General features: G+C 31.1%; 1 protein-coding gene across 4 annotated transcripts in view; it reads right to left on the bottom strand.

Annotated features, from left to right (window-relative positions):
- DPYD (dihydropyrimidine dehydrogenase) overlaps positions 1-18,717 on the bottom strand; it is a 796,351-nt gene that overhangs the window by 674,774 nt on the left and 102,860 nt on the right. For all 4 annotated transcript variants that reach the window (XM_025417538.3, XM_035718273.2, XM_049111637.1 and 1 more), the window contains one exon: positions 13,649-13,731. In XM_025417538.3, coding sequence (XP_025273323.1) covers positions 13,649-13,731 — 83 coding nt within the window. The remainder of the gene's footprint in view (positions 1-13,648; positions 13,732-18,717) is intronic.

Genomic DNA, 18,717 nt, shown 5'->3' with positions numbered 1-18,717 from the left:
GGTTTTCATCTCTCTCTTTTTCTCCCCACCATGTGGCAAACCATAAAACAGACTCTTAACAATACAGAATAAACTGAAGGTTGCTGAAGGGGAGGTAGCTCAGTGGAGAGGATAAATGGGTAATGGGTATTAAGGAGCAAAATTGTTGTGATGAGCACTGGGTATTGTATGTAAGTGACAAATCACTAAATTCTACACCTGCAACTAATATTACACTGTATGCCAACTAACTGGAATTTATATAAAAACTGAGGGCAGCCCTGGTCACTCAGCGGTTTAGCACTGCCTTCAACCCAGGGCGTGATCCTGAAGACCCGGGATCGAGTCCCCAGGTCAGGCTCCCCGCCTGGAGCCTGCTTCTCCCTCTGCCTGTGTCTCTGTCTCTCTGTCTCTGTCTCTCTCTCTTTCTCTCTCTCTCATGAATAAATAAAATCTTTTTTAAAAATTATAAATAAATAAAAACTGAAAAAGAAAATAAATAAATGTATTTTATTCATATTTAGTCACTTAATTATAATTCTCTATCAAAACCAGTAACTTTTTTTGCATTGAAAATAATCTTACACTTGTTCCGCTATTTTAAAAAGAAAAAAATCTAATCTCCAAAACAGCTTTTTCATCCAAACTGTTTAAATTTCAACACAATTCTAACCCCTGGGTGAGAAATGTCTCAAGCAATATTCTCTCACAGAATATGAAATTATAAACAATTTCTAAAGGGATGAAGGAAAAATGAAATATGGGGAGAAAATATGACAATGACAAATTTAATACCAGTAAGTAATTTAACCTTATTGTAAATCATTTTTCTTTCCCATCTTAAAAAAATAATAATAAAAATAAAAAAAAAAGATTTTTCTAAAGTCTCCTGAAAGAGGAAGATACTGGCAAGATAACTGGTTTGTAAAAATAGCACAGATACCCATTAAAAGTATTACCTCTGTAGTTCAATGACAAATATCCATTTCCACTAAAACTTGATGAAAGTTGATATTACGGAAGATTTGAAAATTAAGTGACTCATTTCTTCTATTTGCCATCCAAAATAATGGCCCTTAAAATGGAAGAGAACTATACAGCTAAAAGTTAGGAAATGTACTAAATTAAACTAATTTTCTTATGAGGGTCTTTGGAAAACATTAGATGACTGAACTTTAAACATCAAGATTATTTTTTTAAAAAGAGCTCAGAGTATCCCAAATGGCATCTCATTTAATACTGAAAAATTCTTCGTGGAGTAGAAGAAAAATAATTACTTGTAATTCACAGATTTATTAAATATAGATTGGTTAAATTTTTTAAATGAAGTTCCTTAGATAATCTCATAGGCATAAACCTTTTTAAAGGAATTAAAGTAATGGATCATGGAACACATCACAATATTTTCCAATCAACATCAGATATCATGTATGTATCTTTAGTAGATGCCATGATTCTTCACACATTTATCAGAATAATTAACAAACTAAGATATCACAATGTCATATTTTTATAGGTACTACATTGTGGCAAACCAGTGCCAAAATGAAGAGTAATATTATAGTGTTTCTTTTTTTTTAATATTTATTTATTTATTCATGATAGACATAGAGAGAGAGAGAGAGAGAGAGAGAGAGGCAGAGACACAGGAGGAGGGAGAAGCAGGCTCCATGCCGGGAGCCCGATGCGGGACTCGATCCCAGGACTCCAGGATCGCGCCCTGGGCCAAAGGCAGGCACTGAACCACTGAGCCACCCAGGGATCCCCATTATAGTGTTTCATAATGCAGACGGCTCTTCAGTCTTTAGTCCACATTTTAACTCTAAGCCATAAACATAATAAATGAATGCTAATTGATTCAGTAGCACTGATACCAATACTGCATGTTGGTTGCTTATTGGTGATTTTACAATTGCAACTGGTGATTTATCTCTAAATTATGATTATTATTCGAATGAGTAATCTACGAAGTGCAACTTACTCAATTTCAAGGATTAGCCCAGAAATAGGGAAATAATGAGAGTCAGTAAATGTTTTATAGCCATCTTTGTTAACAAAATTGGAAGAGCTTCATACTAATTTTTAGTATTAATCTGAGACAATCAAAATTCATAATATATTTGCCAAATTATTTTTTTAAATTTATTTTAATTGATTTATGCCAAGTCTGCTCTTAACCAGAGATCAATAAACTATGACCCATGGGACAAATCCACCTGGCTTCCTGTTTCCATACCATTTTATTAGGACACAGCCACATCCGTGCAGCTACACATATTAGATCACATATCGTCTGTGTGGCCAGTTTTGTACTACATCAGCATAACTGAGTAATTACAACAGAGACTGTATGAATCAGAGGTTGGAAAGTATTTACTAACTGGACTTTTACTCTGAAGTTGGTTTCTTTCTTTCTTTTTTTAAGATTTTATTTATTTATTGGAGAGAGAGAGAAAGAGAGCAGAAGTGGGGGAAAAGGGAGGTGAGGGAAGAGGGAGGTGGGGAGAGAGAGAGAATTCTCAAGTAGACTCCCTGCTGAGCATGGAGCCTGCCTTAGGCTACCAAATACCATGACTTGAGCTGAAACCAAGAGTCAGAGGCTTAACTAACCAAGCCACCCAGGTACCCCAAAGTTTGCTTATTTCTGTTTTAGACTATCAAACTGGCATGCTTTGTCTTTGACAACCGAAGTTACAAATTCAGAAAAAGTAAATCTAATTAGCTATCATCAACAATCATCAGAATAGGACATTTTTTTTCTACCCCAAAGATAAATAAACAAAAACACTCCCAATGGATGTAATTCATATATATCACAATAACCTGTACAAATACTAGATAAGACAGATATTAATTTTTGGTTAAAAGTAATGTGCTGGTATATGAGAAATGAGAAATAGCATCACTAAACTACAACGTATATCTTCCAGAAGAGAAGACTATTACAGAAAAAGAAGTAGAATCAGTTATTATTTTATAGTACATGTGGAATAAACCCAAGCTAATTAGAATGCACAATAACAAAATATGCCAATGTATTATGAACAATAATATATTATCTATAAACCTATTCTATTATTCTTCTTAAGTTGTAGAAAATGGCACACATAATTACAAAATATGTATTCAAAACATGTAAACCACTAATTTTCCACTTGTAAAAGCCTGATTCAAAAAGCAATTTACTTTATGGTTTACTTAAGCTTTGCAACTACATTAAAATATGATAGTATATACACAACAGCTTGTTAACAAGATTATCATAACATTAAAATCATAATGTGGCACTTCAATTATGGATACTTAAAATTAAAGCTAATCCTCACAGTACCAATTTTTATCTCCTAAATAATTTTAGCTATTAGCTGCTCATTCAAAGTCTGTATCTAAAATGATAAGCATTCTAGAGTAAGACTTAGCTCTGCACTTTTCTTTGGTAGCAAAACAAAAGCTGTATCCCTTCCTTTCTAGTTTTAATACACAATCTTCAGCTACTAAGGGGAAAATGTAATTTTTTTTAGCATGGCTAAATTCTATTTATGTATATTGATGCTAATTTGTGTTTTAAATATAAACATCCAATTTACCAATGATTTTATTTCATTCTAAAGTTACCAAGTTGTCATAAATGCTAGTTAAAATTTTAATTTGATTTTCATCTACAAATACTCCTTTTAAATAGTGTCTAGTATATAGTAGGCACCAGGTTGAATGAACAAATGCTTAGATTAATATGATAATGCAGTTTACAAATATATAATTAAATTAACCAATGCCTGATTTCATTTGTGCTGTTGTTTCAAAAATTTATCACTGATATGTATATAATCAATATTTCTCATATTCAAGTTCTAATTAAAATTTAAAGTAGAGAAGATTTGTAAATCAACATAGTTCCAAATTCATATATACTAATCACTACCAAATGAATAAACAATTCAAAGTATTAATGCTAAGCATATATTTGACTTTATTAATAAATATTAGTGAGAATTATTCCAGGACTTTTCTCCTATTTCTGATAAATAGTGAAAAAATTAAAGTATCTCTGGTCCATCCAAAACTAAATGATAAATCTTGCTTTCAATTCACTCCTGGAATGAATGAAAGTAACATTCATAACTTATCCTGTAAACAAATGACATCAAACATATATTTGTGTGTACCTTTTGGCACATATATGTGTGTATGAATATATACATATATTCATATTACACAAATCACATAAACTTAATTATATAGAATATATAATCAAATGCAATTAATTGTATATTTTTAGGTAATTAATCATTTCCCTAATGCCTAACCTACATTTTCTAAGTTGTATACCAGTGCCATTTATTAGAGTAGTCATATCATCATGATCTAGAGAAAGTGATAGCATACTTTTGTGTCTAGATTTCACAAAATCTAAAACATTAAGCTTGGTTTCTAAGATGTTAATTAAGAAATGGAATATATAAAAATATTCATACACACATATGTTAGGTGACAAAATGCAGAAACCTACTGTGGGCAATGGTGGAATATGTACCTCCTTAAAACAGAAATGATAAAGACAAGATATTCTCCTCTGCATAAAAGAAGAGGATACTCATAATTTGCTGACTTGGTCGGAGGACCTTTCTAGAGAGATACTTGCTGATACCTTTAGTGAGAGAAGACTCGCAGAAATATAATTATGAAGGATCAAGAAATCTGCTTAAAATGGAAAACTAACATATTGTTTCTGAATCCAATCTCACTGGACAAACTTTTCATATAGTTAAAAAACAAACATAGATACACACACACACGGGTATTTATGATCACAAAGATAATGTATATTTCTGAGAGCTTTGAAAGCAAAAAAAAATGTATCAAATGTGAAATCATCTGTAATCATTGATAGCATTATATAACATCTAGAATTTTGAAAAAAAATGTATTTACTTTCCATACTATTTAACCATCTGATGATTTTACTATAAGAATTTTGTTAATATTTTCTCATTTTGGGCAGCCCGGGTGGCTCAGCAGTTTAGTGCCTGCCTTCGGCTCAGTGCATGATCCTGGAGACCTGGGATCGAGGCCCACGTCAGGCTCCCTGCATGGAGCCTGCTTCTCCCTCTGCCTGTGTCTCTGCCTCTTTCTCTCTGTGTGTCTCTCATGAATAAATAAATAAAATCTTTAAAAAATACTTTCTCATTTTATCTCATATTTTATTTCAATGATATTTCAAAATTTTTCATATCTTATATTCATTTTTAAATTATTCAACTAACTATTCATAAATATTTAGGCTGTTTTCTCCCCCTCTTTTCCTTTTTTTACTATTATAAAAGAATTTCATTGAATCCCCTTGTACATAAATTTTTGTAATCCTAATAAATATGTCTAAAGAGCATAGGGATCTCCAAATGCAAAATACTGTCACACTACAAGATTTCCTTGACTTGGAAGGGAAGATTTAGACAAAGAGAGAGAGGGAAATAGTAACACATTTACATATACAAACATACACATTTATACATATATAATATATGCATACACACAATAAACTTACAAAATTAAGATTTAGTAGGATAAGACTAATATTCTTTCTTTTAAGACTAATATTCTTAACTTTAGGTCTTATTCAGATAGACAAAACTACTCATAGAAACAGTTTTTACACCAGTTCATGTAGAAGTACCATTTAAAGAAATATCAGCGTAGTTTAACCATTATGCTTAGTAAGAGATATAATCTTACTATAACTAAAACATTAATAAAACAATTAGCAGCTAGGTACCACGAGTAACACAACCCTTAGATCAGTTGGTAAACAGTCCCATTACCACTGGAAATTAACAAAGAAGTGAAATTAAAGATATACTTTTTAGACTAACACATCTAGAAGAGAAAAGCTGAAAAATACCTCTTTTCAATATCTCTGAATCTCTCCTTAAGACTGGAGTCTTTAATGACGTTTAGATTGCTATTTATATTTCTTCCACCCTCCAAAGTCTAATGAGTCTAAAGTAAAGAAACAGTAAAGCAATGTTAAATTTTTGACTGAAATATTTAGAATGTGATTGTAACTCTTAAAACTATCCTCCAAGCTTATACAGTTACACTTAGTTTAACTCTACATAAATGGCTGTGTTTATGGCACACCTACAATTACTATTACACACACCAGAAAAAAAGCCAGAAATATAAACTGTGCAACTCAATATCACCATCTAGTGACAGAAGTTCTAACACGTGACGAAGCCTAGCAGAAAGGAAGAATAAATTTCATATATGTCCTGGAAGTTCATCCCATAATAATAATCTAAATATAACAGGTGTCACTGAATAGGTGTGACTCTGCATTTAAAAAACTAATACCTGATTATCAATGTTCAAATTCCAACAATATAATTTACATTCTCATCATTGAGGTATAACCATAAATCTGACCAATCTATATTTTTCTGTATTATCTAAAACCTTTATACCACATTTTTTTTTCTTTTTAATGAACTATATGGGCCCTTTCTTTTTCAGAATTTGGGTCTCCTTTTTCTCAAGTTATTCAATTGACTTATTTTTCAATTTCATATTTGTACTAAACATGTCTAGCTATTGCCTCTGGAACTGAAAGGGGGACAGAGAGACACAATGTTAAAAGGTTCCACTTTTCCCCTTGATGTTTAGAATTTATTACAGGGTCTAAGAAAGGTGCACAATATGATAATACAGAAATCAAATCCCTTTGGCATGATAAGAAGGCTGAATTGGCAGTGATAAGGAGAAAATATGACAAAAAACAAGTTGTGAATTTTAGCTCTAAATTCACTACTATCATACAATAGACAGAGATTTAACCCAGAGATGCATTTTTTCCTGTCTTTAATTTTTTTTCTTATGTCATCATTTTCAGAAATCCTGTACAATTATTTCCACATAGCCATGGAATTACAATAAACTCTGTATAAGTTAGACAAGAAATATTCCCTCTGGTATTCTAAATTCTAAGGCTACACTGAAGTTTTCCAGTCAATTCCATTATATATGACATATGTAAGTTATTTTTGAAATAATCACTCTAACACCATTAAATGCAAATGATGTATACAAACATTGTAATACTTTGTATCATCATTTTATTGATGTTTCATAAATTACAAAGCATCCTCCATTATTGTTGTTCCTCATATTAATCCTATTAAGGTTTTAATCCTATTTTACAAAAAGAAAGTAAGACTAAAAAAAGATTAATAACCTAAAATCACGGTTGGAGTCTAAAATCTGATTTTTACCACTTACCCTAGTATTCATATTTTATTTTTTCCATTTCTCCATTTCTTAGTTCATTATTTTTCAAATCATTCATAATATGCTTCCATTATAGAAAATTCAGAACAGAAAATTATAAGCCTGAATAAAGTATCTGTTCGCCCATCACCTAGATATAATAGCTATTTTACTCTATTTTAATCTCATCTTCTTTCTCTGCATTCTTTCTAGTCAGTGGAGATAATGTTCTACACGCAATTTTGTTTCCTGGCGTTTTTCAGTGAACATTTTAACATGAGGATTCATGTGTTACTAAAAACACCATGAAGACTCTTTTAATATCCAGAAAGAATATGCCACAATTTACCATTTATGTATGTGTGTGTAAAATACTATACGTTATTACATAAATATTTTATAAATATATTTAAGTTTATATACTTGTATGTAAATATAAAATCGTATATGTATATATAAATATGAATCATATGTTTTATATATATAATATTCATTTTCTTATTTGTTTCCTTAATAGTAGATGACGAGGTTCTCTTCAATTTATTTGCTGTAATATTCTAATAGTTTGAGGAATAGATTCAGATTATCCTTAATTTTTCAGTCTTCTGCATAATCTATTTCAGGAAGTTAAATTAATATGAAACGGGTATGTTTGTTTTAAGGCTCTTCATACTTACTGGTGCAATCCTTTCCTTAAGTACAGCAATCATTTCCTCTGTTCTTGAGCTCTGAGAAAGAGAAATGACTGTCTTGCCATTTCCAATGCTAGCACTCAAAAATCTCCTCCCCACTGAACTGCAGTGATGTCAGTAATCAGGAAATTAGTACATTTTTTACATAACTTATATTTTGTTGGCTTTTACAGTTGAATATTTTCAAAGGTTTCTTAATCATACTTTGCCAATTAGCCATTGAGCTCCTAATCTTTTTGAATCTTTTAAACATACAGCAATAGAGTACGCTGATGCGGTCTTTGAATTTCATGATTTCTTACTACGTACAGAAACTTTTTTAATGAGAGCAAAGCTTAGTGATTTTTTTCAACTACTTTTTAGCTCATCATCTCTTTCCCCATCCAAACCTCAAAAAAAAAAAAAAAAAAAGTAGTCACTTCCATATTTAGTGGACTTTGGCTGTTTCGTTTATATTTCATTTAGTTCTTTAATATACATGAAACATCCTTTAGCACCTGTGCAGTAAAAATATGAAGTGATTTCTTTTTTCCAAATAACAGAACAACTGCTTCTTATACTACCTATTGAATGATTCAACATGTCCTGCATGATTTGGGGTACCTTATAATATAATAAATTCATAGGATCATCATAGGATCTACTGTCAGTTGCAACCACTAACTAGTTATGGATAATACACAGAAAACCTCATCAATTTCCATCTTTATCTTAAATCTGACATTACTAAATTCTTTTATTAATTCCTAAAGTGTTATTGTTGTTAATTATCTTAGAGAATAATAGTCACTTACCCCCTCCATATCAAGTCATTGTTGTTAATTTTGGTTTTACAACCATTATTATATTATGAATCTACCTTTTATTCTACATTTTTTGAGAGCTAGTATATGATATATATGTATAATGTGTGTGAACATGGTTTAGCCTTAACCTAGCCACTCCACTGATGAGAATCCCATTAGTGAGAGATGGATGAATGTTATGTTAGCAACTCAAACATAACCCCATAGGGTGATACATCCAAACCACAGCCCCTAACTGCATACAACTATTTACATTTAGATTAAAAGTTAAATAAAATTAAATATTCAGCTCCTCAGTTACAATAGCCATAATTCAGGTTCTTTGTAGCTATGTGTGTCCAATGGCAATCATGCTAAAAAGCACAGACTTAGAACACTTCTACTAGAGGCAGTTTTACTCCAGTTCACAGAAAGTTCTTCTGGGCACCACTGCTCAAGATATCTTCAGGAGCCACAGAACACTGGCCAGGATTGCCGCCTACCCTTTTCTTCTCAAGCATACCATTTTACAGTTTCAACTTACTCTGTTGGAGAAAGTTATTTATAATTTTTAAATCTCAAAATATGTTTCCTTTGTGACACACATTTTCAAGCCCAATATTTTCTTAGTCATCTGGTTAGACTCTCCTTTCTGATTTGATGTCCTATTCTTGGGAATCACACCCTCTCCTATGGCTACAAGAATCAAAATACTCAACAACTGCCAAATGTGCATATCAACCCCCAGTATTTTTCCTGAATTGTAGAATTATATTTTTCCTCTGCTTATTGCAAATTTACACAAGTTCCCCATAGCTATCTCAAATTCATCTGAAAACCAAAATATTCTCCCTTAGTCCTCTTTTTTTTCTCTCCCCATATTAATTAGTGTATATCCAAATATTCGAAGTAAAACATTTCACTTGTCCTTACTAAATCTCCTTCTTATCTTTATCTTTATCAAGAATTCAACCACTAATTATTGAGCACCTAACATATGCCAATACTATGGTGATGCTAAGAATACAAACAAAGGCAAAATAGCAATCCTCCTACTCTCATGGAATTTACTATATAGTTGGGCACAGAATAAATTAGAATTTATTCAATCACAGTAAGAATACTTTAAAAGGTTTTAAAAAGAGTAGGTAAGTCAGGGTTATGATTTACTGGGGCTAAGCCACAAAGTCAAATCAGATCTATGTTCTAAATATTTCAATATTTCTCAAACATACTCCCCCCTCTCTGTTGACCTCTACACCCTTCTACCTTGATCTTAGTGAGCTCACTAATCTCTCTAGCTTTCTCATCACCTTCACTGCACCCTCTATTTTGCTGTGAAAACAAACTTTTTAATGAATTTTTTCCCATTTTAGGATTAGCCAAAACCTGATCAAATACCTGCTTTTTTTTAGACAGTACATTCCAGAGTAGGTCATAGCCCCTTGTGTTTTAAAGTTTCTTTTTTTTTTAAGATTTTATTTATTTATTCATGAGAGACACAGAGAGGCAGAGACATAGGCAGAGGGAGAAGCAGGCTCCTCAAGGGGAAGCCTGATGTGGGACTCGTCCTGGGACTCCAGGACCACGCCCTGAGCCGAAGGCAGAGGCTCAACTGCTGAGCTGCCCAGGTGTCCCAGCCTCTTGTGTTTTAAGACAGTTGGCTATGGGTCCTCATATCTAGGATAAGAGGGGAGCACAGGTGGGATCTCAAATGGCAAGAACACCACTGAAGATGTCTGAAGCCACCTGAGGGCTGCTGCAGAGACTAAGCTTCTGAGAGAAGATAATGTTCCCATAGCTGAGCTAGGCCATGTCCATGGACCAAGACAAAAGCTCCATGGAATTCTGGAAACCAAAGAAAGGACTCAAGACTGGGGTTTTGAGTTTTCACATCAAGCATTTGATTTCTGTACCTGTCTGCTCCACTAGACTATTACCTCCTTGAGGGCAGGAATTATTTCTTTCCATATTCCCATCACCTGGTATATTACAGAAACCAAATAAATATTTATTAAGTAAATGAAAGACTGTTTCTATTCCGACATTGTATATTCTTTTCCCATTAGAATTCTACAAAATTCTAATTTTTATATTTCATCTTGTCACCTGCTTCCTTAAAAACATGACTTCCTGAAATAACTTACCTTCTTTATCATGACAAGCTAGACTGCAGGTAACTGGTCTCCAGAGTAGGGTAACAAACACATTTCCAGCTAGCTTCCTAAGGCCAGCCCTGATGCTAACTGCGGTTTTCAGTAAATTTTTTCCCACTGCCCCTTCTCACACTGTGAGATTCTGAATTGTTCCCATCATCTTTGCCAACTTTGTATTGCTTCATTTACACAGAAGGATGTTTGACATATAAGGAGAGACATTACTGACTCAAAAATTCTGCTTATGTGAGTTTTGTGCAGAAACATATATTCAAAAGAGCTTAAAAGATGTGCTTTATATCAACTATTTACTGTTGAAAATACCAGGTATTTGGCATACGCTTTTCACTTAAAGACCTTCATGACTTTGCTCAACTCTATTCCCTCTACTTGCAAAACTGGCTATCTTTCAAGGCCTAAATCAAATTTCTTACTCTCTCCATAGTTTTCTTTGATATAGACACCCTTTATATAAGGCAAAAATTGATCATAGAGGAGAAAACAATTAATTTTTGCCCCTTTCTGCATTCTCCTCTTATTCTTAGTCACAGAGCATCACGACTTTTTTCCCATGCTTCTCTAATCTCGCATATTTTTAAAAAATAAGCTCCTGCTACATTTCCTAAAGGCAAAAAACAAGCAAAAACATAAGTGGCAGCCCCCAGTATACTAAATTGTTGAATATTCTGGTTGCTAAATTATTTGTGTTTAGAGAATCTAAACATTATGAATATGTGTGTATGTGTAAAATATGTAGCTGATATACACAAAGTACATTATACAGCCCTAAAATTAAAAGCTGATTTAAATTATTTAGAATACTGCTTTATCTGACAGTATAAGTGACTGAGAGGTTACTCCAACCAGGTAATACTTGTTTTGCTTATTAGTTTGTTTCTACTTTCTTAAAAGCAGAATATCTGGTATTTTCAAAAGTCGTATTACGAAATTTGGCAGAATTATCTTCTTCATACACACACAATTCTCCCATAATTCTGTTTGGTTTTCCTTAATAACAAATTTTCTATACTAGTTACTGTCTTTTCCTTGTTCATTATATTTCCCGCAATCACATCCATTCTCATTCACATTGCCCTTTGTAATTCTTTCTGTTTTAGGCCTTCAGTTCTTTTATTCAAAGCTTCAGAGCTGGCATTCTCTTTGTCTTCCTGTGTGTCTATGTGTTTTCTTCAAACCGAATAGATGTAAAAATACAGAGAATAATTTTACTTTTCTAGATAAATATTGGTGTGCACACTTAATATATTCAAAATAATTATAATAAGCATGTACAAATATGATGCCTTCAACCTATAACTGTGGTAGTTTTAGATACGGGATAAAGACTACACTGAAAAATACTTCATTCATTCATAATTTCTGTATTGGGTTTTTCTACAATATATTTTATACCTTATTTTAAATTTATTACTACTTTTCAAAAACTAACTTCCTGTGAATGTCTGATTGCATTTTATAGGTACAAATTCTCTATTGTATACTCAGTTCTATTTTTCCCTCTTTTTTTATTAGTGAAGACATTAACAATAAAATAGGCTCACTCGCTCCAGCTGGTAATTTCTCAGTACTAGTAATATATTATTCCTCTTTTTGTGACATCATAATCATCTATACAGAAGTACCATGTATCTTTGTGTAGAAGCTACTGTTTCCATTAAATTTAATTACCTCCCCCTGTGGTTTTAAATAGAAGTGGCTTCAAAATGAGGGCAGCTTCTATTAAATTTAATTACTTTCCCCTGCTGCTTGCATGGTAAAAGGAAGCTTACTAAATGAGAGCAGCTTCTAAACTAAAGTATATGGTAACTGTGTGCTAGCAATAACAAAATTGTACACAACCTATCCTTGTAGAAAGCCTCATAGGTTTATACTTTCTCTTATTTTATATTATTTTCAGCCTTAAGGTCCTAAAAAGAAAAAAGAACCTGATAGGAGGAGCTATATTTTAAGAATCAATTGTAGTTTCATAGGCTAAATAGAGGTAAAGACACTATTTCTGTACAAATATATTAGAAATTATCCCACTGGAATGTTCAGCTCAGAACTTTAAAGATTAATCGCATTTGTTGTTTTCTAGATCTAAGGATGATGAGTTTTATTCCTCACATTTTTAATGTCTAGTAAAAGAAAGATTTAAAGACTGCTTCCTAAAAGTTATTAAAAAGGTTTCAAGTCTGGGGAGATTTCAGAGAAATATTTAGAAATAGTAACGGTAAAAAAGTGAAAAAAGAAAAAAAAACCATCAGGCTCGTTATATTTGAAAAAAGTTAATCCATATGTTTTATAAAAGTGTGAAAATGTAAATCAGTTTAAAAACACTATGATATAATCCTATAAAAATCTAATAGAATATGAAATTTTAAGTACCTCTTTTTAAATTAAATATTAATTAGGAGAAAATACTACTCAGTTTAACCACCATTGTACTGTTTATTTTTTTATATTCAGGCAGAATTTAGATGAACAATATTTCCATTCAATCACACAGTTTAGTATAAATATAAAACAAGACACCCCTTAAGCATTTTAAGTAACAAATTAAACATTTACATTTTTTACTGTGCACTGAGGCTTAACATTTATGCAGCTTCAAAACCAAAGTACAGCCTCAAGGGAAGTCTCTCCACTGACAAATTAATACCTTAGAGAACAGAGCTGAATGGTGGCAATGAACTCATTTGTTCCCCCAATAATGAAGAATGACTTTTTCTTTACCACATCTGTGACTGTTGCTATGGTGACCCAGACTTACCTCATTGCTTCTCGGAGAGCTCCTCGCTCACCAAGAGTCGTGTGCTTGATGTCATCAAAATTATTCTCCAGCTTCTCGCATTTCTGCAACATATTAGAAAAACACATTAATCCTCCAACATCCTGAGATAAAATTATATCTATGCAATTATGTAAAAATATAATTGATTATATTGATTATGGACTCATGAAAAATATGCACACCACTTTAATTGGGTAGGATTCATTAAAATTGAAAGTGAATTCAACAGTAACAAAATAAAAATGTCTTATGATACAGCTATCACAGAAGTCTTTTATCAATTTTTTCAAAATGGGGTAAATAGAATAAATTAATTTATATAAAATTAGTACAACTTCAAGAGCTCTGAGGTTTAAAAATCAGTTCTCTAAAATAATCTCAAATATATAAAAACCAATTTAAATTCAAAAGACAAAGTCAATAAAGTAAGTTTGAAATCATAAAAATATGTATAGGATAAATAATTACTTCTAAAAAAATTAGTAATTACTGACATGGAAAGATACAGCCTAGGTATAATTTAAAAGTTCCAACATTTTGGAATCAAAATTTTCAAATAAGATCTTTAAAAAACAATTGTATATGTGATGTTTATAAGTATATATATACAGATGTTTTAAAAAGGAGAATATATTTTATATATAGATATGTTTAAAAATAAATAACTTCAGTTCTTAAAATTAAGTGATGTATCAGATTCTAAGCATTTCTAACAGTTTTTATTTTTTTTTAACTACACTTTTAACTATATTTTCATATGTAAAACTAACTCGATCTTACAAGGCCCTAATAAGTTTTGAGAACATAATGTAGTATAGAATTAAATTTTAAACTAAAAATGTATCCATGAATCTTTTGGAATATTAGATTTTATATAGAATTTAGGGGTATTTAAGGGTGCCTTAAGTCTGTCTTAAGCTCAGGTCATGATCCCAGAGTCCTGGGATGGATACCCACATCTAGATCCCTGCTCAGTGGGGAGTTTGCTTCTCCCTCTCCCTTTGTTCCTCCCACTTGTGCTCTCTTTCAAATAAAATCTTAAAAAAAAAAGAAAAGAAAAAGAATTTAGGGGTATTTAGGTAATAAAATAGATTTACCTTTTAGCTAATTAAATAACAAAAAATAAATTTAAAACTTTAAATATGAATGTGTTCCTTCCATTTTAAATTATAACTAAGAAGGGATTTTAGAAAATTGCAGGATTTAGATTAATATTTTCCAATGTATAAGAATTGATTTAAAACCTATTGAGATACATATACTACTTTTTCTCTTGATATTTTTAATCAGCCAAGTTAGGGGAAAGATCCTTTCTAACACATAGTTACATGCTTTTATAGTGAAAGTCTATAAAATTACCAAATATATCTAAAATAATTTGAATTCTGAATAACAGTCCTATTTTGGATATATAAACTACAAATATCCTCTCCCGCTCTATGTCTTGTCTTTTCACTTCTTTAGTAGTGTTTTTTCATGAAGAAAATTATTTTGAATGAGGTCCAATTTACTATTACTTAAATTTATGGTTAATAGTTATTGTCTTTTGCGATCTCTTTAAGAAATCTTTGACTTCTTTAAGGTTATGAATATATTTTCCTATATTATTTTACATTTCACATGTAGATGTTCAAAACTCTGGGATTAGTATTTGTATGTGATGTGAGGTAGGAAATCACACTGTATAGGTAATCAATTAAGTCAATACTAATTATTGAAGGGGCCATCATTTCGCCACTGTTATTAATCTTGTTCATAAAGTAAATCACAGTATATATGTAGTCTGCTTTCTGGAGTCCATTATGAACCACTACTCAATTTCCTATACTTAGGCCAGTTTCATACTATTTTAATTATTCATACCTACAATAAATAAAGAACTCCTACAAATAAATATGAGACAAATGGCTCAATAAAAAATAAAGCAATGGACTTATATAAATACTATATAAAAGAGAATATCCAAAATTGCTAATTAAAAGCAAACAAATATGCTCAACATCACTAATCATGAGAAAGATGCAAATTTAAACAATGGGATTATCATTACACATTGAAAATGACTAAATATAGATCATACAAAGTTTTTTTTAGTATAAAAAGCAACTGAAGCACTGCCAATGGAACTGTAAATTGTTACCATTTTGTAAAGCTTTTTGAAGTACTTTCAAAAGCTGAACTCATGCTTAGGAATATACCCAGAACAAATTTATAAATGTTCACCTAAATTCATGTACAAAAATGTTAGTAATAACATTATTCAAGATAGCCAAAACTAGAAACAAATGTACATCAAGATGTAATATATAAATATATAAATATCATTATATACTAATACAATGGTAAACTATATAGCAATAAGAATGAACAATTTAAGCTACATGGAGTGACATGAATACATTTTACATATATAATATTGAACAAAAGATGGGACATTCAAAAGAAAATGAACACACAACAAAATTATTTCACTTATATATAGTTCAAAAATAGGCAAAGCTGCAATAAGTGAACCAAAATGAAAAAATTTCATTTATATGAGGATAAAAAGAATAGATATTTCTGAATAAATTAAATAAAAGAAGCATATGGCTCGTGCATTGAAAAGCACAAAACATCAAGAAAAAAATTAAGGACAAAAATAAATGGAAAGATATCCCATGTTCATGGATTAGAAGACTTAATATTAATTATTAAAATGGTGTTACTCCCTAAATTGATCTAAAGATTCAAAGTAATTCCTGTCAAAATCCCAGCTGACATATTTTTGCAGATTTTGACAAGCTGATCTTAAGATTAATACAAAAACACAAGGGACCAGAACAGCCAGAACATTCTTAAAACAAACTGCAAAGTTGAAGGACTCATGGTTCCTGACTTTAAAACTGACACTAAAATTAAAGTAACCAAGACATTGTTGTACTGGTGTAAGAATGAAAATGTAGGGCAACATACATCCACATAAATATTTGTATATAAATGTTCATAGCAGCATTATTTATAACAGACAAAAAAAAAAAGGAAAAAATCCAATATAATGATAAATGTAGTATACTGATAAAATATTTTTTGCCACTCAAAAAGGGAAGTTCTGATACATGCTACAACATAAATGAGCTTTAAAAATATTATGCTAAGTAAAAAAAATGTTATGCTAAGTGAAAAAGCCAAATACAAGAGACCGCATTGTGTAACTCAATTTCTGTAAAATGTCCACTATAGGCACATCCACAGAGATAGTAAGGAAATTAGTGGTTGCCAAAGACTGAAGAGTGTGGGAATGAGTGCTAATGGTAATGAGGTTTCTTTTGGGGGAGATAAAAGTGTTCTGGAAGAAGTGGTGCTAGATGCACAACTCTGTGAATATACTAAAAACTACTGACTTATACACTTTAAGAGTGAACTTTATGGTATGCAAATATATCTCAACAAAGCAATAGTTTTAAAAATAGGTAAAACTAATCAAGACAGTGACTACAAGAGACACAAAGGGTCTTCTATGGCTCTGTTCAATTCATTTTGTGAAAATTCATGGAACTGAGTACTTAATCTATTTTTCCACATTTAATTATAATGCAATAAAAATTTTAGAAGAGAGCTTGAATTCTGGTTAGGAAAACACAATGCAATCACATATCATTACAATTAAAATTTAAAAATGTATATAAAGAAGCTAAAACTATCTGACAGTAAATATTAGCTATCAGTTAATAAGCATAAAATAACATTTTATTATTTATTAAAATTCTGTATGAAAGATCTAATTCCTGTAAAAAGTCAAACTTATCCTTATTGAAATGAAATAGTATTTCAGGTTACCACAGAATGTTGAATAAACAAGGGCACTTCTTTAAACTTACAGTTTTTGATATTTTCCAAAATTTCAAACATGGGTTTGTATTTCTTTTGACTTTAAAATAATTCATAAGTAAATGAAATTTTTCAAGTTTTTGGAAATATCTGTACATTTTACCTTGAATATGATGCTTTTTTTTTTTTAATTTATTCATGATAGTCACAGAAAGAGAGAGAGAGGCAGAGACACAGGCAGAGGGAGAAGCAGGCTCCATGCACCGGGAGCCCGACGTGGGACTCGATCCCGGGTCTCCAGGATCGCGCCCTGGGCCAAAGGCAGGCGCCAAACCGCTGCGCCACCCAGGGATCCCGAATATGATGCTTTCTTAATGTAATGCAATACAAGAAGTGCTATCAATAGAAGAAATTTAATGTAAAACAGGACCTTTTTAATATATCTTAATTTTTCCTATTAAATCTGCACTTTTTAAAATTTTTCCTCCTCTAATTTTGCCAGTGAGTTCAAGAAAGTTTTCATATTTTAAATTATCTAGAAAGTTTCTAATCATCAGTTAGTTTTCTTTACTTTTGCACACCCAACAAAAAAGTATAAAAATGTATACAAAGTAATAAAGAAATAAAGTCCTTGAAAAAAAATAAAAAGAAATAAGTCATGTGATAAATTCATTTACATCCATTTGCTACATGCAACTACAACAGAGCTTAATGTTAACAACTGCTACTTAAATAATGCCTTTTGGAGTAAATGAATACCTAAAAAGACTGAAACACAACTACTAGGTATGTGACATTTGGAAGATACTATTTTTAACCTTCATAAAATTAAAATTAATAATATATGATTAGTATCTATCCATCATTCTAAATACATATCACAATGCAATTTTTAAAGTTGTATAATATTCCAGTGCTGTTATTTATTTAGTCAATTTCTTTTTAATTTAGTTTGCTAATATTATAAACATAGGACAGGAATAGATGGCTAAAAATTAATTAAAACTTTCAAAAGTATTTTAGAAAGGAAAATAAATGTTCATTGACTGAAATTATTCCCATGTAACTCAAATTGTTTTCACCTAAAATGCATTCTAAGTATGTGACTATTGTATTCTATGGTAGACTTAGTACTCAAATTCAAGTTTTCTGATTCTAATTTCATTCATTTCCCCCACCCATTTAACCATTAATAGAAAACGATATATATTATCTCTTTGGTCATATAATCATACTTA

Source organism: Canis lupus, chromosome 6 (genome assembly GCF_003254725.2).
Source record: "Canis lupus dingo isolate Sandy chromosome 6, ASM325472v2, whole genome shotgun sequence".
In the NCBI taxonomy this organism is placed as follows: domain Eukaryota; kingdom Metazoa; phylum Chordata; class Mammalia; order Carnivora; family Canidae; genus Canis; species Canis lupus.
This window is presented reverse-complemented; position numbering and strand designations above follow the sequence as displayed.